The 25468-nt window shown below is 46.7% G+C and overlaps 1 protein-coding gene across 1 annotated transcript in view; it reads right to left on the reverse strand.

Annotated features, from left to right (window-relative positions):
• LOC138756974 (dedicator of cytokinesis protein 2-like) overlaps nt 1–25468 on the reverse strand; it is a 1510503-nt gene that overhangs the window by 1132446 nt on the left and 352589 nt on the right. The window contains 3 exon segments of the mRNA XM_069923500.1: nt 3448–3546; nt 6423–6547; nt 13204–13329. Coding sequence (XP_069779601.1) covers nt 3448–3546; nt 6423–6547; nt 13204–13329 — 350 coding nt within the window.

Genomic DNA, 25468 nt, shown 5'->3' on the forward strand with positions numbered 1-25468 from the left:
GGGGAGTCTGGAATGCATTGTTAAGATGGTGGTGGATGCTGGAGCAATGGGGATATTTAAAGACTCTTAGATAGGACCCCTCGATATTTCAAGGGTTATTTTGTGAGGTAGGGAAGGTTTAGATTGTTGAGTAGGTTTATATCAGTCAGCATGACGTTGTGGGCTGAAAGGCCTGTGCTGCCCATGTTCTAGAAGAAATAGGGATAACGCAGAGTTAATGTGGGTGGCAGCTTGGTGTCAATGGGCTAAAGATACTGCGTCCATGCTGTATGACTCTATAAAGTAATTCCAGTCCAGATCTTTCAAATTGTCTGCCTTCTTCCGCAAATGTGGCTTCCCCTCCCCCACCATCAACTCAGCCCTCACCCACATCTCCTCCAATTTCCGCTCATCTTCCTTGGCCCCCTCTGCCCCCAGACACTAACAAACATAGAATCCCCCTCATCTTCACCTACCACCCACCAGCCTCCATACCCAACACATTATCCTCAGGAATTTCCAGTACTTACAACAGGATCTCACTACCAGACACATCATCCCCTCTTCTCCCCTCTCCGCCTTCTCTATGGAACGCTCCCTCCGTGAGTCCTTCATGAACTCAACCCTCCCCACCACCCTCGGCACCTTCCCCTGTGGCACAGGAGGTGCCTCGCTTGCGGCCGCACCTCCTCCCTCGCCACAGTCCGCGGCCCCAAGCAGGCTTTTCAAATGAAGCAACTCTTCACCTGTAAATCCACAGGACAGATTTATTGCATCCAGTGCACTATTTGAGGCCTTCTCTACATCAGAAAGTGTGGGTGCAGATTGGAGATCACTTCGCTGAGCACCTTCACTATGTCTGCACCAGTGACAGAGGCCTCCCAGTATCCAACCATTTCACTTCTGTGTCACACATCCCACACTCACGTTTGTCCATGGCCTTATGTACAATCCCACCAAGACCACCCACAAATTGGAGGAGCAACACCTGATTTTCCATCTGGGCCTTCTCTATCCAGATGGCATTGACAATGACTTTTCCAATTTCTGCTAACCTGGTCTCCTCTTTCCCCACCCCCCTTCCCTTCCCCTTTCCAATTCTTCTCCCTCCATTCCACCTCTATTCACCCAGCCATCCCCCCTTTCCTTGATCACTGCTATCCCCTCCCTCCCTTCTCCACCTATCACCTGCAGCCTTTGCGACCATGCCTCCCCCCCCACTCTTCAGGTGCCTGTTGATATTTTCCCACACCTTGATGAAGAGCTCTAGCCTGAAACGTCGGTGATGTATTTTTACCTTTGCAACGTAAAGGACACTCTTTGACCTACTGAGTTCTCCAGCATTTTGCTTTTACTTCGATAAAGTATATCCTATTCTCCATCAGAATTGTGATGAAGTACCAAAATGTTGCACAAAATGCATCAGGGAGTAAGAAATATCCCATCTGAAATTTATGCTTGTCCTTTAGTTGCTCCTGTTCTCACTTTGCTCTCAAACATTCTCCCCCCCTCCCTATGGCCTCCCCTATCTGTCTCTCCCCCATCTTCATTTGTCCAATTTCCCATGAATCCTATCGCCTCTTGGCCCCTTTACTCCCCACCAACCCTATATATGTGCTCACTGTCTCCCCTTCCCACTTCTGTCTCCAAAGAGTGTTATGACCCAAAATGGGGACTGACCATTTCCCTTCCTGGATGCTGCCTAATCCATCCAGCTTCCCATTGTTTACCAAAGGAGGGGCGTGCTGATGGAGTTATAAGAGATGGAAAGTCCGGAGGCTTGTCTGGGGCTTAAACCCTGCCATGTAATCATGGGGACTGATGCCTTGTTTTTGTGCTGCCAAGTAGCACTGAAATGCAGTGAATAGTTCTGTTTGCTGGCCTCATGGATCCAGTGACCTGGGGGCCTTCCTAAGTTCTGGCGCAGTCTGTGGGGAGTTTGCATGTTCTCTCCCTGTGGCCACGTGAGTTTCCTTCGGGTGCTTTGGTTTCCTCCCCCATCGCAGAGGTATGAGTAAAACCACGACGCTGGAGAAACTCAGCAGGTCAAACAGTGTCCTTTATATAGCAAAGATAAAGATACATAATCAACATTTCAGGCTTGAGCCCTTTCATCAAGATATGACCAAAATGTGGGCAAAAATCAGAATCAAAATTTATTGTCATGAACATGTCACAAAATCTGTTGTTTTATAGTAGATTCACAGTCCAAATATTATATAAACATTACAAAATAAATAAAACTAGAGCAAGAACACGGTCAAAGTAAGGCAGTGTCTGTGGTTCATTGTTCATTCAGGAATCTGATGGCAGCGGGGAAGAAGCTGTCCTTGTGCCGCTGAGTGCTCGTCTTCAGGCTCCTGTACCTTTTCCCTGATGGGAGCAGAGTGAAGAGGGCAAGCACAGGGTGGTGGGGGTCCTTGAGGATGGACGTTGCTTTCTTAAGACACTGCTTCTTGTAGATGGAGTGAAGGCTGGTGCCCGTGAAGCCGCAGGTCGAATTTACAACCCCTAGAGGAGCAAACATTGATGGGCCTTGCCCCTATAGGCTTGCAGCATGGATTGCTCCACAAAGCCCACAAAAAAGGCAGACATAGCTGGGCCTTCTCCTTTGATTTGGAGAAAGTGTGATCATTTAAAGGAGAAGTAATTAAGAGTGAGAACAAATTCTGCCAGGCAGAGGAGGGTCGTGGAGGAGGGGGACTGGCTAGGTCTCTTGCCAAGAAAGAAAAGAAGAGCTTTGAGTCCTTCTTTATAGGGGATGGAAGTGTAAAGAGATTGGATGTCCACAGTTAAATTGAGTCAGTCAGGTTCAAGGAATTAGAAATCATTGAAGAGGTAAGGCGTGGGGGCATGTGATATATCACAGATGCAGGCGCCTGCCCACCTTTGTTCATATCTTGATGAAGGGCTCACGCCCGAAACGTTGATTATGCATTTTTATCTTTGCTACATAAGGTACACTGTTTCTCCAGCGTTGTTTTTACCAAAAGAGGTATCAGTCGGCGGTTTAATTAGCCACTGAAAAAATGCCCTTAACATGTCGATGGGCAGAGTTGAATGGAATTTAGGGAGAATTAAGCAGGATTGGTGTAGGATTAGTGTCAAGAGACACATGGCTGTCAGTATGGGCACGGGCTGTGGATCCCATTTTCCATGAACTCTCAGGACTGGGCACTGGAGTTCAAGAAACTTTTTTTAACAAACCGGTTAAACTTCCCCAGTTGCTTAGTTACATTCAATTAAACTCTTCCATCCCAAGATAATCTCGAAAATATGGTGTGCAGATTCCTGCGACTTGAATTTCATAAAATTCTGGTTTCGTTCACAGGTGTGGAAGCCCTGTCACTCATCCACTTGCACATCTCCAGCGTGCATGCACGCACACAAGAATGCACACTTTGCACTCTCTCCACACTGATGTCTGATTGCCAGTACGGACGGAGTTAGCATAAACTACCCACTGACCTTGACGGTCTCCATCCAGCGGTGCTGTTTGAGCTGATAATAAACCACCGATTGGTAGTAAGTGACAGGTTTGTCTCCAGCCCCCTGGCATATCGCATTCTGTACATCAGAAGAGAAAATAAAAAATTTAGAGTAGCAATTTCCAGAAAGCTATGCTTTCAAAAATGATGAATTGTGCTTGGCCCTTATCTTTGCATAAAAGTTCCATCTCTTGACGGTGTAAGGTCTTGAGGAGGAAATATAATTGATTACCTTTTTAAAAAGCAGTGTGATATTCATATGGTACTGAAATAATTACATTACCAGCACAGAAAATACTGACAAAATGCTACGGGAGATAAAATCCTTTCAAACATTATAACAGGCAATGCTCTTATTTCTTTCAAGAGCCTGTGAAGTGGAGGCTAACAACACCGTGGCAATCAACCTAGCTTCTCTTGTATATTTTAGCACGGTGACAAACTTCTTTACAGAAGTCAGCTCTTTGCTCTGTGGCACCACTTTGAACTCCCAAGTCAGTAGGTTGGAGGATCACTCATGCAAGTGATGGGAGGTTTCAATACGCAACTCACAAGCGTGCCAGGGAAACTCAGCAGGTCTCGCAGCATCCATAGGAAGTGAAGGGTAACCAACAAAGGAAACCTCACAGGATTCACAAACAGGACACCTGACGAAGGGCCGCAGGCCCGAAAGGCCAACTGCCTTTTTAAATGTTAGACACGCAGCACGGTAACAGGCCATTTCGGCCCACAAGTCCATGTTGCCAAATTTACACCCCACTGACCTACACCCCTGGTACGTTTTTGAAGTGGGAGGAAACCAGAGTCCCCAGGGAAAACTCGCGCAGACATGGCGGGGATTCGAATACTGGTCCAGTCCCAAGTGCTGGTGCTGCAAAGGCGTGGCGCTAAGCGCTATGCCAACCATGCTGCCCTTTTACTTCCCACGGATGCTGCGTGGCCTGCTGAGTTTCCCCAGCATGTTGCTATATTGCACTCAAGCTCAGAATCTGTAGAGGTTCTCGTTGAACCAAGAATTCTCTGGATGAGTTAAAATTTCTAGGAATGCTGAAGGACCTCCCCTTGCCAACCTGTCAGCGTCACTGATGGGACCATTGAACATTGACGAGGATTAGGCAAATGGGAAATATCCTTGGAGAAGTACGTCCATTTAATGGGAGAAGACATGAGGATAAACTTCAGTGTAATATAAGTGATGGCCATAGCTGTTAAAACCCTCTGTGGCTCATTAATGTGCTATCCTGACACAGTCTGACCTTTCAAGTGCTTCCTCAATTTAGGACTAATGGCCAATATATACTTGTATTAATTTTTTTAAATTTAGAGATACAGCACGGTTAACGGGCCCTCCTGGGGCATGAGCTTATAAAGCCCAAATACCCTGATTAACCAACAATCCCTAATTTTTATTTATTTGGAGGGTGGGAAGAAACCAGAGCACATGGAGGAAACGCACACATTCATGGGGAGAACGGACAAACTCCTCACAGCGATGCTGGCTTTGCCAGCAATATCCACATTCATTGAACAGTCAACAAACTAGTCACTAGAGAGAGAATTTATCATAAAACATACAGCATTGTACAGGCTCTTCAGCCACAGTGTTGTTCTGATCTAATACCCTACTCTGACAACTGCCTAGAATTCCCCTACAGCATCAACCATTTTTCCCAGCTTCATGTCCCTATCTAATAGTGTACGGAGCTCTGAGGAGAGGGAGTATCTTTGGTGCTGAGAGCTGTGCCGCACTAAGGTGGGGATGGTAGGCATCACTGGTCCTCACTCATCTCCTAAATCTTTCCTTGTGCCACAACCTGGAAACCGCTTCAGCTAGTGGGGTAAAACAAGTGAAGGGGTGGTGTCATTACTACACCACTAGGTGATCATCCCAACGGCGGAGCAGGCGGAAGGGGAAATATCTCCCAGCGGCTGCAAAGGCGGATGAGGATGCCCAACAAGGGGAGGCTTGCGATCACACTGCAAGAACTGCCGTGGACCCACAACACTCAGGCCTTGTCTACCTAGTGTGTGAAGCCTGGATTTGGCGGACTGTGCAGAAGAAACCATCACTGGTTCAATGGACAGAAAGGCGATTCTCAGCAATGCGTTCTCACATCTGTATGGGAGTTCAGGAGCCTGATGGCTTGCAGTAAAAAGCTGTTTCCCACTCTGGATGTAAGGGCCAGAGTCCTTCGGTACCTCCTGTCAGATAGCAGAAGGAGAACAGTTTACAAGCGGAATGAGTGGAGACTTTCACAATGTTTATTGCTTTCCGACTGCGTTGAGTGTAGTAGATGCCCTCCATGCTAGGAAGAGGTTCCCCCAATGGTCTTTTCAATGGTCTCAATGGTCAGAGCCTGACACAGCAATTAATTGTTCATCCCTAATTGCCAAGTTCCAGGATTTTGACCCAATGATGGTGAAGGGACAGCGTGGTTTGGAGGGAAACTTCCAGGGAGTGGTTTTCCCCATGCCTTTTCTGCCCCTTGTCCTTCTAGCTACTAGTTTTAGAAGGTGCCATTGCAGGAGTCTCGGGTAGTTGCAGCAGCGCACCGTGAGGATGGTGCAAACAGCCTCTGCTAAATGCTGGGGATGGAGCGAGTGAATGGTGGTGGATGGAATATCTATCAAGTAGTTTGCTCTGCCCCGTATGGGAAGGAGTGTCATTGAAGCTGCACTCATCCAGGCAAGTGCAGAGTGCTCCCTCAGGCTCCTGACTTCAGCCTTGTCAATAATGGACAGGCTTTGGTGAGTTAGGAGGTGAGTTACTTGCTGCCAGGTTCCGAGCCTCTGACTCGCTCTTGAGACCACGTTGAAGAAATGGTGACTCCAGTTCAGTTTGAGGTTGAGCATATAGATAATGGAGGATTCGGTGATGGCATCATTGAATGCCAGGGAGTGGATTAGCTCTTCCTGGGCATCATCGTTACCTGACACTTGTTACTTGTTACTTACCGAAATTACCTCTCCATTTTCATCACAGACACACATTGTGACCTCAACATTCTTCTGGGTGGTCTTGTTCTGCTTGTCGAACTCTCCCTGAACAAGCGTGACGTAAATATCATTGCGGACATCTCCTGGATAAAGGGAAAGGAAAGAGCATGATTCCATGCTGAGTCCCAATGTTTTGTGATGAAAAGAACCTTCCATCAATCAGAGGGGGAGTTTCTCAATCAGGAATGCTCCAATTCGGAGGAGTCGAACAACATCTATCAAAGGTGGACAGAGAGCATTGTAAAACCAAATCTCAGTTCAGCAATAATATTGCATTTTATATAACCTTGCAACTTCCCACTTTAATTGAAAGCTTTTCAAAGAGATATAATTTCAGCCACTGTAAAAGCAGCTAAAAGATTTAAGACTCGTCCCACCCAGATCACACTTTCTTCTCCCTCTTCCTGTCAGACCAAAGATTCACGAGTGGGAGATCACGGGCCACCTAATTCAAGGACATTTTCTTTCTCGCTGTTATCAGACTCCTGAACAGACCTCACAGTGTTAAATTAGTGTTGACATCGCACAAACCTTCTCTTTAACTCTGTGTCTCACCACGTCTGTACTGTGATTTTACTACTGTTTTATGCACGGGTTGACTTGCTGGACTACTCGCAAAATGAATGCTCTCACTGTACCACAGTTCATGTGGCAATAAACTTGAATGCTAACTTGCATGGGCCAATTCAGCACAGAAGGCACTGGGCAAAGTGACAACATCAGTTGGTACAGGCTAGAAACACACAGCAGTGCAGGTACCATCTGCAGAGGGTAGCAATTCAGGTGGATAACTTTGTTCAAATATTGAGAGAAATTAGTAACTGTTTCTCGGTTCACAGATGCTGCTCATCCTGCTGAGTGACCTATCCTGGACTCAAAACATCTCCTCACTTGTCAGCAACTGCATAGCCTGAGAAGACTGAAGCGGGCAAGGCTACCGGCCCCCATCATGTCAACTTTCGACAAGAACTCTATTCAGAGCCTCCTGGCCGGCTGCTGCAGAGTAAAGGATCGGGGATCAATCCACAGGATCATAAGGGTGGCGGAGAGGATCACTGGAGTCTGGCTCACCACCACCCCCCCTCCCCCGCTCCACCCCAGTTGACGTGATCTGCAGGGATTGTTGTCTGAAGAGAGCTCGCAAACTCATTGAGGAACCCTGCCATCCCACTCACAGCATCTTTCTGCTGCTCCCATTGGGAATGGGATACAGGACCATCAGATTACTATTTGAATGGCAATAGATTAAGAGATGGGGAAGTGCAGAGAGACCTAGGGGTACTTGTACACCAGTCTCTGAAGACGAGCATGCAGGTACAGCAGGCGGTTAAAAAGGCAAATGGTATGTTGGCCTTCATATCAAGAGGGTTTGAGTATAGGAACAAGGATACCTTATTGCAGCTGTACAGGGCCTTGGTGAGACCCCACCTGGAGTATTGTGTGCAGTTTTGGTCACCTTATCTAAGGAAGGATGTTCTTGCAATGGAGGGAGTGCAGAGGCGATTCACCAGGCTGATACCTGGAATGGCAGGAATGACTTATGAGGAAAGATTGCGCAAATTGGGATTGTACTCGCTGGAGTTTAGAAGATTGAGAGGGGATCTCATAGAGACCTATAAAATTCTGGCAGGACTGGACAGAATGGATGCAGATGGGATGTTTCCAAGGATGGGAAAATCCAGAACCCGGGGCCATGGTTTGAGGATAATAGGCAAACCATTTAGGACTGAGATGAGGAGGAATTTCTTTACCCAGAGGGTGGTGAATCTGTGGAATTCATTGCCACAGAGGGCAGTAGAGGCAGGTTCATTAAATATATTTAAGAGGGAATTAGATCTATTTCTTCAGTATAAGGGTATTAAAGGTTACGGAGAGAAGGCGGGGAAGGGGTACTGAACTTTAAGATCAGCCATGATCTCGTTGAATGGCGGAGCAGGCTCGAAGGGTCGAATGACCTACTCCTGCTCCTATCTTCTATCTTTCTATGTTTCTATGACACAGCATCACCAGGTTGAGAAATAGCAATGAGAATGCTAAATGACTAAAGGAACGACTCAAATAACCCCTCCAAAACTCTACAAGGCCCAAGATCCTTGGACAAGAGGGCACAGCTTCAGGATTGAAGGGCATCTGCTTAAAACAGAGATGCGGAGGTATTTCTTCAGTCAGAGGGTGGTAAATCTTTGGAATTTGTTGCCAGAGGTGATAGTAGAGGCTGGATCATTGGTGCATTTAAGGCAGAGAATGAAAGGTTCTTTATTCTGGAAGAGGCCCATTGGGCCCACATGCCTGTGCTGAATCTGATACCCAAGTTAATCTAAAACTCTGCCCATTTCACATGATCCATAACCCTCTAATCCCCAGCATATTCAGGTGTTTATCTAGATCCTTCTTAAATGCCACAATCAAATCCCCTTCCACCACTACCTCTGGCACCATACACTCATCTGAGGTGATGCTGCAGCTCTATAAGTCTCTGGTGAGACCGCACTTAGAGTATTGTGTTCAATTTTGGCCACCTCATTACAGGAAGGATGTGGAAGCAATGGAGAGTGTGCAGAGGAGATTTACCATGACATTACCAGGATTGGGACATTTCTCTTGGGAACAAAAAAGGACGAGATGTGACTTAATAGAGGTCTACAAGATAATGAGAGGCATAGATAAGGTAGACAGTCGCATCTTTTTTACTCAGTGCTGGAGAAGCAAACACCAGAGGATATCTGTACAAAGTAAAGGGAGGAAAGTTTAGGGGAGAGATCAGAGTTGTGGTTGCCTGGCATGCATTGCCAGGATTGGTTGTATTTAAGAGACTCTCAGACAGGCACATGGATGAAAGAAAAATGGAGAGTCCTGAGGGAGGGAGGATTTTGTTTTTTTTTGAAGGTATATATGGGTCGGCACAACATTGTGGGCCAAAGATCCTGCACTGCGCTGTAATGTTCCATGTTCTCTATTCACTATATGTAAAAAAAACCATCCACCTCCTTTAAACTGCCCCATGCCGCCCTCACCTATGTCAGTGCCAACAAGCACTTTAATGCGGCCTTTCAATCTTGTGAATAGGGAGAATGTTGCCAACCCATTAAGAAGGAGCTAACTATTTTTTTAGACTTATTTGTATCAACCTCTCAGCAGATTTCATTTCACGGTTGAGGGAGTTCCAAAATGAAAGGGAAATTTCAAACCCATTTTCAAAAGTGATGGACAATCAATAATGTGCCAGAAAAAAAACATTCTGTCATGGTAATTATTCTGTTTTCCTCCAGGTACTACAATTTACTGCTTTGTTGTTTTTGGATTGTTAATTTGCTGTTACTTTGTGATTATTACCATGTATCATGACACACCCCCCACCCCCCTCCGGTGACCTGCTCCATTTGAAGCACCATTAACAAGCCACTTCAGATGGTGCTCTTGTCAACAATTCATCTGTCGCGGGCCTCTCAGCTTGGAACAGGTTGGAAAGGCTGCATTGGTCCACGTTCAGCTGGAGGCTCTACACTCACACGAGTTTTGATTTTATTTTAAATTGAATTAAAGTAAATTAACAGGACCTTCTACCCATGAGGTCCAAGCTGATTAATTGACCTACGATGGGCGGGAGGAAACCGTAGCAACCAGGGAAAACCCACACAGACACAAAGAGAATGCAGACAGGCGGTCAAAACTGCCCTGCGGATTATCGGCATCCAATTGCCCACTATTGAGAACATCTACCAGGGGTGCTGGACAGGGTAAAGAGCATCATCAAGGATGCATCACACCCTAACTATGGGCTTTTTACTCTTCTCCCATCAGGTCAGCGCTACAGGAGCCTTCATCCTCAAACGAGTTGGCTGAAGAAGAGCTTCCCCCCCCCCCCCGAGGCTGTGACCCTGCCGAACCTTAAATCAGAGCGCTGAGTGGGACTGGTCTTGCATTGTACTGTCAGTACTTTTATATTTGGTTTCTTGTTTTTATTCGCATGTAGTTATTTGTATACAGCACTATTTTCAACTTCTGGTTAGATGCTAATTGTACTTCATTGGCTTTGTATTTTATTTGGCACCGTGACAATAATGTTGAATCTAATCTAATAAATAAACCCAATACAGACAGAGCCAGATTCGAACCTGGTAGTGTAAGCAGCGTTGCGCTAATCGTGCTTCCCAAGTAGAGATGCAACACAGTAACAGGCACTTCCGGCTCACGAGCCCACACCGCCCAATTACACCAACCCAGACATCTTTGGAATGTGAGAGGAAACTGGAGTGCCCAGAGAAAACCCAATCAGACACGGGCAGAACATACAAACTCCTTACACTCAGTGGTGAATTCGAACCTGGGTCATTGGTACTGTAAGGCATTGTGCCAACCTCGACACACAATGCGCTGCCCATTACCTTATACCTCCTCACCAATCACTCAAATTTATATTTAAATTTAGACATACAACGTGGTAGCACGCCCTTTGGCCCATGAGCCCGTGCTGCTCCATTACACCCAAATGGCCTACACCCCTGGTATATTTCATATGGTGGGTGGAAACCAGAGCACCTGGGGAAAACCCCACACAGACATGGGGAGAACATACAAACTCCTTACACTCAGTGGTGAATTTGAACCTGGGTCACTGGTACTGTAAGACATTGTGCCAACCTCGACACACAATGCGCTGCCCATTACCTTGTACCTCCTCACCAATCACTCAAATTTATATTTAAATTTAGACATACAGCGCGGTAGCACGCCCTGTGCTGCTTCATTACACCCAAATGCTCTACACCCCTGGTATATGAAATGCCCACACAGACATGGGGAGAACGTGCAATCTCTTTACAAATAGTTGCTGGTGCTTTAACAGTTTTTCAGCCCCCACCTTGCTAACTGTGCCATCCCCTTACGTAACCATGCCACCCTACAGATTGGATCAGGCAGAGATTGTGGGACCCAACATAATAAATGACTTACCTTTTCTAAGTCACACTCTCCCCTCCCTTCTCCCATCAAGCAGATGAGCTTAAAACCGCATGCCACCAGATTCAAGTGGCTACCAAACAGTCCTAAGGAGGTAAGCCTCAGGATGAGGCCTTCTATTGCAGGACATCTGAGATGTTCTCCTTCAGAAAACCTGGCTTCCCCACTACTGCCATTAACTCAGCCCTCACTTGCATCTCTTCTATTTCCTGCACATCTCCCCAGGCCCTTCCCTGCCAGACACCCTCATCCTGAACAACCAATCCACCAGCCTCTGCATCCAACATATATTTCTCTGCTATTTCCATTACCTACAGTGGGCTCCTACGCCGAGATACATCCTCCTCTCCCCTCCTATTTCTGCTTCCCATAGAGATCACTCCTTCCGTGACTCCCTTGTACACTCATTCCTTCGCACCAATCATCCTCTTGGTAACTACCTCTGTGACCACAAGACGTGCTACCCTTGCACTTACTTGCCCCTCCACATTGATGATTGAAGCAGGAAAGTGGGTTAATAAATCCATCACCCCCTTCCTGCTTCAGAGGGTCCCAACCCAAAATATTGACTGATCATCTCTACCTATGGGCGTTGCCTGACACTCTGAGCCATAATCTTAAAAGGAGATAAATTGGAAATACTGTGTGAGGAATCAATGAAAATGATGCCAAGCCAGGAGTTGTACATTGGTCAGGAAACAGGGCGGAAGGTTACAAGGTTCTTTCCCACCACTACCCCACCACCCCCCCACACCCCACCTCTAATGCTTTCCACATGACTGCTGAGCACAAGCTCCAGAAAACATAATGGCAAGGAATTAATTGGTGAGATCTTTTTGGTCTTTAAAGGGATTGATGGGACAGATGAAGATTCTCCTTCTCGAGAACAAAATTAGGGGATGCAGGAATAAATTGTTGATTTAATTATTCTTCCATTTCAGTCCTCACGATGCGCTCCTTCCAAAACTGAAACCTAAATGCAGAGTGGTTTGACTAATGCACAGGTGCTGTGGGTCCGGGATAGGTCATCCCTTCTCTTTCTTCTCTTTGGCTTGGCTTCGCGGACGAAGATTTATGGAGGGGGTAAATGTCCACGTCAGCTGCAGGCTCGTTTGTGGCTGACAAGTCCGATGCAGGACAGGCAGACACGGTTGCAGCGGTTGCAGGGGAAAATTGGTTGGTTGGGGTTGGGTGTTAGATTACATGTAACTCCCTCCTCTCTGTGTTTGGCAACTCACACTGTTCTAAGCACGTGCATTTGAGGAATATATCCTCTTTGCATTGTGGCCTTCCAAGTGAACACCTGAATTCAGCAACTTCAAATCGCCAGTCAATCTATACCAGTAACTCACGTTTCCACAGTTCAGTTTTACATTACCCCTCTCCTGGCTATTTCAGTTTGCAATCATCCCCTCTGATCCATACCATTGTCATTTAGTCTCTCTGCCTGGCCGCCAATTAAAGAACTGTTCTCCCTGCTTCCAAACCATAACTCCATGATTTTAAATAACACATCTTTGAGGTCATTGCCATTTGTGAGCAGAAACTTGAACCTCTCTCTCTCTCTCTCCCCTCTCTCTCTCTCTCTCTCTCTCTCTCTCTCTCTCTCCCCTCTCTCTCTCTCTCTCTCTCTCTCTGGCTCTCTCTCTCTCTCCCCCCCCCCTCTCTCTCTCTCTCTCTCTCTCTCTCTCTCTCTCTCTCTCTCTCTCTCTCCTTTCACTTGCAACCTGAACAGCAGCAGTCAATGAACTTGGACAAAACAAATCGACAGAAAACTCACCTGGCATGATGATCTCAGGAAATCCCATTTTCCTTGCAACCACTGTGTTCCTGTCTACCAAATGAGGATGGTCCTTGTAAATTTGTTTCAGGTCTCCCGAAAGTAATTTCATTGAAACCCAGAGACCTGGAAGAGGAGCAGAATTAAGAAAGCAATGGAGTGAAATATTGTCCACTGCTGAATACAAGCAATAAAAAGAACAAGAGTGGAACAATTCCAGCGACACTCCTAAGTCCAGGTTTGTTTATTTTTATTTAGAGCATGGTAGAAGCCGATTCCAGACACTTCAACCCTTACTGCACAATTGCACCCAAATTAACCAACAACCCTCGTATGTTTTGGAGGATGGGAGAAAACCATAGCAACCGGAAAAAAAAACCCTGCTGACATGGTGGGCAACGTAAAAACCTGTTACAGATTTCAACCTCGGTCGCTCGCTCTGTAATAGCGTTGCGCCAACCGTGCCGCCCGAGGTTCAGGAATAGCTGCCACCCCTCAGCCATCAGCACCTTGAACCAAAGGACTCATTCACAGACTTGTTTCAGAAGTCCTTACACTCCTCATTATTTATTACTGAATATTTAGTTTCTGTATTTGCACCGCCATCGTCAGCTGGAAGTGGCTTCCCTTGGTCCCTCTGATCCATTCCCCTCCATGAACCACACGCCCAGTTGCAACCTACCACATATCACGACCCCATCACATTTAATTCCACACACCAATCCCACAGCAATATGTCTGTCCATGGCCTCGTGCACTGCCAAACCAAGGCCACCTGCCATTTGGAGAAACAACGCCTTATATTCCACATATACTGGGGTGGCCACACTGTGGCTCAAGAGCCAAATGCGGCTCTCCGACATGTAATATATTGGCTGAGACAGGAATCGTACAAGCTGGTGCTCACAATGGTAGCTTTTAGTGGGCGTGGCTTGCAATTGCTTGATTTCAGCTTCCAAACATCTGATGTTTATCGTACTAGTCCGTGGCTCTTGCATTAAGCAAGCTTGGGCACCCCTGATCTAGGCAGCTTCCAACCAGGCAGCACGAACCCTTCATGATAGTCTCTTTCTTTCCCTATCCAGCTCTGCACTGCTTCCCCTCCCTCTCCTCCTATCACCTCAGCTCTTTCTCTTCCACTCTCCAACCCATGACCTCTTACCTCTCAGCCTGTGCCCCTGCCCTTGCCCCTTCCTCCCTCCTCTCCTTCTTCCCCCCAACCCCCCCCCCCCCCCACCACCACCACAACCCTCCACCTTTGTATTCAGGTACTTGCCTGTTTTTTGCTTATACCTGAAACTTTAGTTACCCAGGCCCCTAACATTGGTAAAACACAAGACTGCAGACACCGTGGTTGAAATAAAAACACAATGCTGGAAAAACTCAGTTGGTCAAAGAGTGTACAGTATATACCACGATAAAGATACATAAGCAACATTTTGGACTTGAGTTCTTCATCAACTTCCCTTTTGCATTGATTGCCCTTTACTTCCATAGCCTGCTCCGTTTCTCCAGCACATTTGGGTACTGTCTCCAGTACACTGAGCAATTTTTCATTGTGCACAGACACACACACACAGCACTGGATAGAGGTTGCACTAGCGACAGCACGACTTCACTCATTCCGTACCAAGTAACACTGGGAACACAGAATATAAAGCAGTACATCGAAGGGACTGATCTTTTGCCCCACCAGGTCTGCACTGACCATGATGCAAAACAAATTAATCCCATGATCGAAATCCCTCCACTCTCGGCCTGTTTAAATGCATCCTAAATGTTGGTATTACATCAACTTGCACTGCCTCACCTGGCAGTGCTTTCCAGTCATGGACCATTCTCCAGGTAAAATAAAAATGGCCTCATCAATCTCCATCTTTCTACTCTCAACTTAAACTAAAGTTTGCCCATGTTTGAAATTTCCACCTGAGGAAAGACACACTGGTGACCAACCTTATCCATCCTTTTCATAATTTTATGTCCTTCTACCAGGTCCTCTCTTAGCCTTCAATGCTCCAGAGAATACAACTTAAGTTTTTATAACCTTTCCTTGTAGCTACTCTCTCATACATGCGACATTCTGGTGAACCTCTTCTGTATCCTCCCAAAAAGTTGCAGATCCTTCTGGTCATGTGGTCATCACTCTGCCTTTCATAATGTTATCTTCTTTGGCTTGGCTTCGCGGACGAAGATTTATGGAGGGGGTAAAAGTCCACGTCAGCTGCAGGCTCGTTTGTGGCTGACAAGTCCGATGCGGGACAGGCAGACACGGTTGCAGCGGCAGCAGGGGAAAATTGGTTGGTTGGGGTTGGGTGTTGGGTTTTTCCTCCTTTGCCTTTTGTCAGTGAGGTGGGCTCTGCGGTCTTCTTCAAAGGAGCTTGCTGCCCGCCAAACTGTGAGGCGCCAAGATGCACGGTTTGAGGCGATATCAGCCCACTGGCGGTGGTCAATGTGGCAGGCACCAAGAGATTTGTTTAGGCAGTCCTTGTACCTTTTCTTTGGTGCACCTCTGTCACGGTGGCCAGTGGAGAGCTCGCCATATAACACGATCTTGGGAAGGCGATGGTCCTCCATTCTGGAGACATGACCCACCCAGCGCAGCTGGATCTTCAGCAGCGTGGACTCGATGTTGTCGACCTCTGCCATCTCGAGTACTTCAACGTTAGGGATGAAAGCGCTCCAATGGATGTTGAGGATGGAGCGGAGACAACGCTGGTGGAAGCGTTCTAGGAGCCGTAGGTGGTGCCGGTAGAGGACCCATGATTCGGAGCCGAACAGGAGTGTGGGTATGACAACGGCTCTGTATACGCTTATCTTTGTGAGGTTTTTCAGTTGGTTGTTTTTCCAGACTCTTTTGTGTAGTCTTCCAAAGGCGCTGTTTGCCTTGGCGAGTCTGTTGTCTATCTCATTGTCGATCCTTGCATCTGATGAAATGGTGCAGGCGAGATAGGTAAACTGGTTGACCGTTTTGAGTTTTGTGTGCCCGATGGAGATGTGGGGGGTCTGGTAGTCATGGTGGGGAGCTGGCTGATGGAGGACCTCAGTTTTCTTCAGGCTGACTTCCAGGCCAAACATTTTGGCAGTTTCCGCAAAGCAGGACGTCAAGCGCTGAAGAGCTGGCTCTGAATGGGCAACTAAAGCGGCATCGTCTGCAAAGAGTAGTTCACGGACAAGTTTCTCTTGTGTCTTGGTGTGAGCTTGCAGGCGCCTCAGATTGAAGAGACTGCCATCCGTGCGGTACCGGATGTAAACAGCGTCTTCATTGTTGGGGTCTTTCATGGCTTGGTTCAGCATCATGCTGAAGAAGATTGAAAAGAGGGTTGGTGCGAGAACACAGCCTTGCTTCACGCCATTGTTAATGGAGAAGGGTTCAGAGAGCTCATTGCTGTATCTGACCCGACCTTGTTGGTTTTCGTGCAGTTGGATAATCATGTTGAGGAACTTTGGGGGACATCCGATGCGCTCTAGTATTTGCCAAAGCCCTTTCCTGCTCACGGTGTTGAAGGCTTTGGTGAGGTCAACAAAGGTGATGTAGAGTCCTTTGTTTTGTTCTCTGCACTTTTCTTGGAGCTGTTTGAGGGCAAAGACCATGTCAATAGTTCCTCTGTTTGCGCGAAAGCCGCACTGTGATTCTGGGAGAATATTCTCGGCGACACTAGGTATTATTCTATTTAGGAGAATCCTAGCGAAGATTTTTATCACCTCCCATTCCAGTGAGTACAGTCCCAGATAACTCAATCTCTCCGCATAGCCTAACCCCCTCCTCTGGACCGCCTTCAAAGCCAGTACATCCTTCCTCATGTAAGGAGACCAGAACTGCACGCAGTGCTCCAGATGCGGCCTCACCAGTACCTTATACAGTTGCAGCATAACCTCCCTGCTCCTAAATTCAATCCCTCTGGCAGTGAAGGCCAGCATTCCATTTGCCTTCTTGATAGCCTGCTCCACCTGCAGACTGACCTTTTGCGATTCGTGCACAAGCCTTCTGTAAGGTAAAAACATCATGAGATGGGACCGGAGAAGGAGTCACCCAGTACTAAGGAGTAACAGAATGCAGATGTGACCTTTCCCATCTCATGATGTTTTTACCTAACACTTCTCAAATCCATCTGCATGGCAGCATGCTTCAATCGCTTACCATTTAAATAATACTCTGAGCTTCCAATTTTCCTTCCAAAGTGGATAACCTCACATTTCCCAATACTGTCTTCCATCTGCCAGAACCTTGCCCATTCACTTAATCTATTTTTCTCTATCCATATCCTCTGCACAATGTGCATTTCCACTCCCAAGCCCTTCTGGATGGCACTGTGTTGCAGTTGCTTTCCATTTGAATAATAATCAAATTTAAATTTAAATTTAGACATACAGCTTGGTAACAGGCCATTTCGGGACATGAGCCCGTGCCACCCGATTACACCCAATTGACCTACAACCTCCAGTACGTTTTTTGAATGGTGGGAGGAAACCGGAGCCCCCAGGGAAAACCCACGGAGACACAGGGAGAACATACAAACTCCATACAGACAGCGTGCGATTCAAATCCCAGTACCGATCGTTGGTGTTCTTTCTTTCTCTTTTCTTTTTTTGGCTTGGCTTCACGGACGAAGATTTATGGAGGGGTATGTCCACGTCTGCTGCAGGCTCGTTGGTGACTGACAAGTCCGATGCGGGACAGGCAGGCACGGTTACAGCGGTTGCAAGAGAAAATTGGTTGGTTGGGGTTGGGTGTTGGGTTTTTCCTCCTTTGTCTTTTGTCAGTGAGGTGGGCTGTGCAGTCTTCTTCAAAGGAGGTTGCTGCCTGCTGAACTGTGAGATGCCAAGTTGCACGGTTGGAGGCGAGATCAGCCCACTGGCGGTGGTCAATGTGGCAGGCACCAAGAGATTTCTTTAAGCAGTCCTTGCATCTCTTCTTTGGTGCACCTCTGTCTCGGTGGCCAGTGGAAAGCTCGCCATAGAACACGATCTTGGGAAGGCGCAGTTGGGTCTTCAGCAGCGTGGATTCGATGCTTGCGGATTCTGCCAGCTCGAGAACTTCGATGTTGGTGATGAAGTCACTCCAGTGAATGTTGAGGATGGAGCGGAGACAGCGCTGATGGAGCGTTCTGGGAACCGTAGGTGATGCCGGTAGAGGACCCATGATTCGGAGCCGAACAGGAGTGTGGGTATGACAACGGCTCTCTACACGCTGATCTTTGTTTGTTTCTTCAGGTGGTTGTTTTTCCAGACTCTGTATAGTCTTCCAAAAGCACTATTTGCCTTGGCGAGTCTGTTGTCTATCTCTTTGTCGATCCTTGCATCAGATGAAATGGTGCAGCCGAGATAGGTAAACTGGTTGACCATTTTGAGTTTTGTATGCCCGATGGAGATGTGGGGCGGCTGGTAGTCATGGTGGGGAGCTGGCTGATGGAGGACCTCAGTTTTCTTCAGGCTGATTTCCAGGCCAAACATTTTGGCAGTTTCCGCAAAACAGGACGTCATGCGCTGGAGAGCTGGCTCTGAATGGGCAACTAAAGCGGCATCATCTGCAAAGAGTAGTTCATGGACAAGTTGCTCTTGTGTCTTGGTGTGAGCTTGCAGGCGCCTCAGATTGAAGAGACTGCCATCTGTGGGGTACCGGATGTAAACAGCGTCTTCGTTGTTGAGGTCTTTCATGGCTTGTTTCAGCATCATGCTGAAGAAGATTGAAAAGAGGGTTGGTGCGAGAACACAGCCTTGCTTCACGCCGTGGTCAATGGAGAAGGGTTCGGAGAACTCATTGCTGTATCTGACCCGTCCTTGTTGGTTCTAACAATGTTGCACTAACCGCTATGCTACTGTGAACTTCCATTTTTCCTTTCAAAGGGGATAACCGCACAGTTACCAACATTGTAATCCATCTGGCAGAGTCTTCCCCACTCATTCAACCATCTATAATTCTCTGCAGACTCTCTATATCTTCTGCACAATTCACTTTTCCATTCAATTTAGTGACATATGCAAACTTAGATAACACTACTCTCTGTCCCCTCTTCCAGAACATGGATGAACCTTCCCTTTTTCTGCTGTGATAATAGGTGACAAATTTGGTGGGCTGAAGGGGCAGGTTTGGTCAGAAGATCCGCGGAGATGGGTGATTTGGGGGCCACTAAGGGGTGGGGAATGGGGTAAGATTGGAACCTTGAGAGTTAGGTTCAGGGCATTTGGAGCGGCTGTGAGATGGGACGGTGAAATGGTGGTCAAGGATTGGGAGTCGCATAGTGGAGATAATGCGATAGATCGGAAGACCAGGAGGAGAATGAGGCCATTCAGCCCATCAAGCCCGCTGCACCACTTGAATCACAGCTGATGAATTTTTCCTCTCAACCTCATTCTCCTCTCCAACCTTTGACAACGGTGTTGATCAAGAACCTGTCAACCTCTGCTTTAAATGAACTGTCACGGAGAAATCAGAACAGAAAGATGGAAGATCTCCTGCCTCATTGCTAAAGACAAATATCTTTAGTGAAATGAGTTCAAGCAGTGACATGAGTCTCTTGCTCTAAAGTGTTCATTTATTTGATGTTAATGGACCAAAAATATTTGAAGTAGCTGCAGGTCAAATGGACTCAAAGTAAATAGAGAAGGGGTATGACCAAACAATGAATGGCAGCAAATATGGAGTGTGAACAGAGCTTGCTGCACAATACAATCTGACCTAAGGGAGCAACTATTGAATAATCTGTGTTTGTCATCCACAGTAGATGGAAACAATTCATGCTATTCCCCATTTGGCGGCCAAACCAGAACTAGTTGCAGTACAATCGATTTAACTCCTGCTAAATGTAGAACATAGAACAGCACAGGAACAGGCCTTTCAGGTGAATTGTCTCTGCCAAACATGCTCCCTGAATTAAACTAGAACCCTATTGCTTACATTTGATAACTTCCCTTCGTCCCATTCGTACTTAAAGGGAACATTATGGGGAACTTCTCCATGCAGAAAGTGGTAAGAATGTGGTACGAGCCGCCAGCTGAAGTGGTGAATACACATTCGATATCGATACTTAAAAATTTGGATAGATAAACGGATGAAAAGGGTATGGAGTGAATAACTCGAGAGGCTGAGACTGAGTCACTGATCTACAGGGACAGAGACCTCGTCCGGTGCTGTGACCCCAGCTTTCTGGGGAAGAGTCAAGCTGTTAGAGGCTTTATACATGGTCAAGAGAGGGAGGGGCCGCAGATACAGTCACAGGATGGGACGGAATTCAGCAATTTACCACATTCACCCCTTGTTTTTTTTATTGACTGGCAGGGTGACATGGGGCACAAAGTCTTACAGGTTAAGCCAGTCTGGTGGCTTGATCTTCCATACTGACCAACGGAGCGCCGGTTGTTTGGTTGCTGCCGGGACCGTTGTCTCATCCCGGACCTCCAGCGCTGGGTTGTCCTGCTGGGGACGTGACGGCTTGGCTGGAATGACTGGGGTAGGGGGAGGGTGCGACGGTACCTAGTGTCCGTGGTGGGGGAGTGCTCTTTGGTGTGAGTGGTTCTCGGAGCCCCCTGCGTGTGCGAGGTCCCAGATGGAGACCGTTTCCTCGCACCCATCTGGGTAAGCTCCATGTGCATATTGGGGGTTCACGTGGAGGAGCTGAACCCTTTCGACTAGGCGGTTAGTTTTTTGGCCCCTCGTGTGTTTTTGTAGCAGGACTGGCCTTGGAGATTTCAGCCAGGAGGTCCCCGACATGGACTTCCTGGGGAAGGAGAAAATTCTACCATGAGCATTAGTGGTAGTACATAGCAGAGATGAAGTGGCATGGAAGGACCTCCTGCCGGTGAGCTGCAGATCGTGATGTTATCCAGATATGGGAAGGTGGTATGAAGGTGGTATAACCCTGGGGGTTATAAGTAGTTGTCCTGCTGGTGGCGATACCCCCTAGCCATCAGGAATTGGTGCAGCTCATCATTGCTGTGGATGTGCGATGGGTACGCGAACAGGGTGAACAGGTTGGGCAGGGCTCCAATGATTGTGATGGTGGTCATGTCAGGGCAGGGATGGCAAAGGGAAACTGTGAATACTCATCAATAACCGTGAGGAAGTAGGTATTACGGTTGGTGGAGGGAAGGGGGCCCTTGATGTTGACGATCATGTGTTTGAAGGGGTGGGTGGCTTTTATCAGGTGCTCCCTGTCCAGTTGGTAGAAGTGTGGCTTGCACACTGCACAAACCCTGCAGTCCTTGGTCATGTCTCTGACATCCCCAATGGAGTACGGCAGATTCTGAGATTTGATAAAGCGAAAAAAATCTCGAGACACTGGGGTGGCAGAGGTCATTGTGGAGGGCTTTGAGGAGATCAACTTGTGTGCTGGCACATGTCCCCCATGACAGGGCATCTGAGGGCTCGTTGAGCTTCCACAGCTGGTATAAGATGTCGTAATTGTAGATGGAGAGCTCAATCCTCCACCTCAAAATGTTATTATTCTTTATCTTACCCCGTTATTTATTGTTGAACACAAATGCCACGGCCCGTTGGACCGTGAGCAGGGTAAAACGTCTGCCGGTTGGGTAGTGCCTCCAGTGCCATACTGCCTCAACTATTGCCTGAGCCTCCTTCTCTATAGAGGAATGTCGGACTTCAGGGCCCTGGTGGGTGCTGGAGAAAAAGGCAATAGACCAGCCTGCCTGATTGAGGGTGGTGACCAGGGTGAAATCGGATGCATAGCTCGCCACCTGGAAGGGGGAAGATTCATCCACCGCATAGGATGTGGCTTTCGCGATGTCCTCCTTTATGTGGGAGAAGGCTGCCCGTGCTTCATTTTGTAAGGGTGAAGGAAGTGGACCTTATAAGGAGGCGGGCTTGATCCGCATAATTTAGAACCCAGTGGGTGTAATAAGAAAAGAATCCCAGGCACTTTTTCAGGGCCTTGAGGCTGTGGGGAAGGAAGGTCTAGCAGAGGCCGCATGTGGTCGGGGTCAGGGCCAATGACCCCATTCTCTACGATACAGCCAAAGATCACCAGTCAGGTAGTGTGGAAAACACACTTATCCTTATTGTAAGTCAGTTTCAGGTGTTTAGCAGTGCTGAGGAATTTTGTTGCGGTTCACGTCATGGTCTTGCAGGTCGTGGCCATAGATCACAACATTATCCAGATATGGGAAAGTGGCTGGCAGGTCATTTTGGCCTACCACCCAGTCCATCTTTCGTTGGAAGATGGAAAAGCCATTGGTGACGCCGAAGGGGTCCCTGAGGAAGTGGTAGAAATGGTCGTCTGCCTCGAAAGTTGTGTACTGGCAATCCTCAGGACGGATGGGAAGTTAGTGTTAGGCGGATTTCAGGTTTATCATTGAGAACGCACGATGCTGGGTGATTTGATTAACCATATCCGCAATGTGAAGGAGGGTGTATGCATCCAGCTGTGTGTAGCAATTAATGGTTTGGCTATAGTCGATCACAATTCTGCGTTTATACCTGCCCTTGACCTCGATAATCCTATCACCCAGGAGTCGTCGTACCTCCATCTTTATAAACACCCTGTCCTCCTCACTGTATCGCCTGCTTTTTGTGGTGACTGGCTTACAGTTGGGCGTGAGGTTGGCGAACAGCAGCAAGCGGTTGATGCAGAGGTTAGAGAGACCTCACATTGGTTGGGCCAGCAGGGAATGGGGGAACACAACAGCTGGTTAAGGAACTGTGGGTTGCCGAATGTTAGGGGTGGGAGAGGGACGTCATATTGCATAGTGACACTCATAAAGTGGCACTGGAATTTTTGTCCAAACTTTCAATTTCTTTCGCCAAATTTGAACTTTCTGATTGATACCCTTTGTTTTAATCTTTGTGGTATAACTAATAATTAATCCTCTCAAATAAGCTTTTAAAGCATCCTGCAAAACAAACTTACTTTGAACTGAATTTTGATTCACTTGTAAATAACTAATTTGATCTCTCATATATTTAACAAAAAAAGATAGAGACCCATTAAAAGTATCATCATACAGACCAATATCATTATTAAATATTGATTATAAATTAGTGACAAAAGTTTTGGCTAATAGGTTAGCGAATTATTTACCAAAATTGGTTCATATGGATCAGGTAGATTTTGTAAGATCGTGTTATATGGCGAGCTCTCCACTGGTCACCGTGACAGAGGTGCACCAAAGAAGAGGTACAAGGACTGCTTAAAGAAATCTCTTGGTGCCTGCCACATTGACCACCGCCAGTGGGCTGATATCGCCTCAAACCGTGCACCTTGGCGCCTCACAGTTCGGCGAGCAGCAACCTCCTATGAAGAAGACCGCAGAGCCCACCTCACTGACAAAAGGCAAAGGAGGAAAAACCCAACACCCAACCCCAACCAACCAATTTTCCCCTGCAACCGCTGCAACCGTGTCTGCCTGTCCCGCATCGGACTTGTCAGCCGCAAACAAGCCTGCAGTTGACATGGACATTTACCCCTCCATAAATCTTCGTCTGAGAAGCCAAACCAAAGAAGAAGGTATTCAGCAGACAATATAGTTAAGTTGATTTCATTAATTAATGTACCAAAACAACAAAATAATTAACCCATGGTTGTATCTTTAGATGCTGAGAAGGCATTTGATTGTGTTGAGTGGAAATTTTTGTTTAAAGCTTTGGAAACATTTAATTTTGGCCCATTTTTTAGAGGTTGGGTTAAGGCCTTGTATGCGGGACCTACAGCAAGGGTGTTAATGAATGGTCAGATTTCAAAATCTTTTAATTTGTCTCGTTCTGCAAGACAAGGCTGCCCTCTTTCAACTGTTTTATTTGCTTTAGTAATTAAACCTTTAGCTCAGGCAGTTCGAGAAGATTTCAGTATTAGGGGAATTACAGTGAAGGAAAATGAATATAAAATTAGTCTATTTGCAGATGACATTTTGATATAACTAATCCAAAGGTTTCATTAAACTCATAACAGGATTTATTGAATAAATATGGAAAATTATCGGGATACAAGGTTAATTGGGAAAAGAGTGAGATTTTACCAATAGCGGAGGAAAATTTCAAAGACTGTAGACAAATTACTAAGTTAAGATGGTCAAATAAAATTAAATATTTAGGAGTAGTTGTAAATAAAAATTATCATGAATTTGTTTAAAATGGATATTCGATTGGATCCAAAGTTATGTTTATTAGATTATGATAAGGTTCCATTTGTTGATTTAAGAATGCTAAACTATATTTAGCTTTTTTAAAGTTAGCATTTGCAGTAGCAAGAAAATGCATAGTGGTTACATGGAAGAATGATGTACAATTAAATTTGCGAAGATGGCAAAATAAATTACAGTCTTGTTGGTATTTAGAAAAATTAACATATAATGGGAAAAATGGTATTTATTTTTTTATTTATATGTGGGGATTATATTTGAAATGTATGGCCAAAGAAATTACTTAACTGTAATAAGTTTGGCACACTAATCAGAGAATATTGGTTTTTGCTGTAAGCTTTTTGGGGGGAGGGGGATTGGAGGATTTTTTGGGGATTTTAGTGGGTTTTTTTATGTTATGGGAAGGGGAGGGGTTATAGTAATTTCATGTTTTTTTGTGTGTGTGATTTGAAAAGTGAAATAATTTTTTTTAAAAAGTGGCACTGGAAGTCTACCCCAACAGTACCGGCATAATTAGGAGTTAAAGTCTCTGTATGTCGTGACCCGCACGGTCAGCATCACCGTAGTGTAGCTGTGGATTTGTGCAAAGTGAGATTTTGAGGCTAGGGTGATTTTGTAGGCGACTGGTTTAGCCTCAAGGGATTAGTGTTGGACTGTGTCAGGATGAATAAAGCTCTCAGTGCTCCTGCTATCAAAAAAGCATTTAGTCCCCTGGTAGTTGATGAAGTTGTCCATCATGGAGCGGGCGAGTTGATGAGGGCTGTTCTGGTCCAGCACCCACTGAGGTCAGGGTCAGTCCGTGGTCTGACCCACACTGAGTCACTGCCTCGGGGCATGATGGCGGCATGGGTCTCCTTAGAAGTCAGTGGCATCCAAGATGGCAGTCTCCATGTTGCGGCTTCGTCGTCCCCGGAAGATGTCTGCATCTAAGATGGCAGCCATCATGCTGCGCACAGGGCAGCGCTGGAACTGAAGGACTGAAGTCCGTATACTCTTGCGTAGTGGCCCCTCTTCCTGCACTTGGAGCACGTCGCGTCTCTCGTGGGCAGCGTTTTTGGGGGTGTTTTTCCTGGCCACAGAAGTAGCACTTCAGGTGCTCCTGGGAGACAGCAGCTGTGGTGGGCTTTTTAATCGGGCATAGTTGTGGACCGGTTGCCTGCAGACCCACATCCCAGGA

Source organism: Narcine bancroftii, chromosome 3 (genome assembly GCF_036971445.1).
Source record: "Narcine bancroftii isolate sNarBan1 chromosome 3, sNarBan1.hap1, whole genome shotgun sequence".
Lineage (NCBI taxonomy): Eukaryota > Metazoa > Chordata > Chondrichthyes > Torpediniformes > Narcinidae > Narcine > Narcine bancroftii.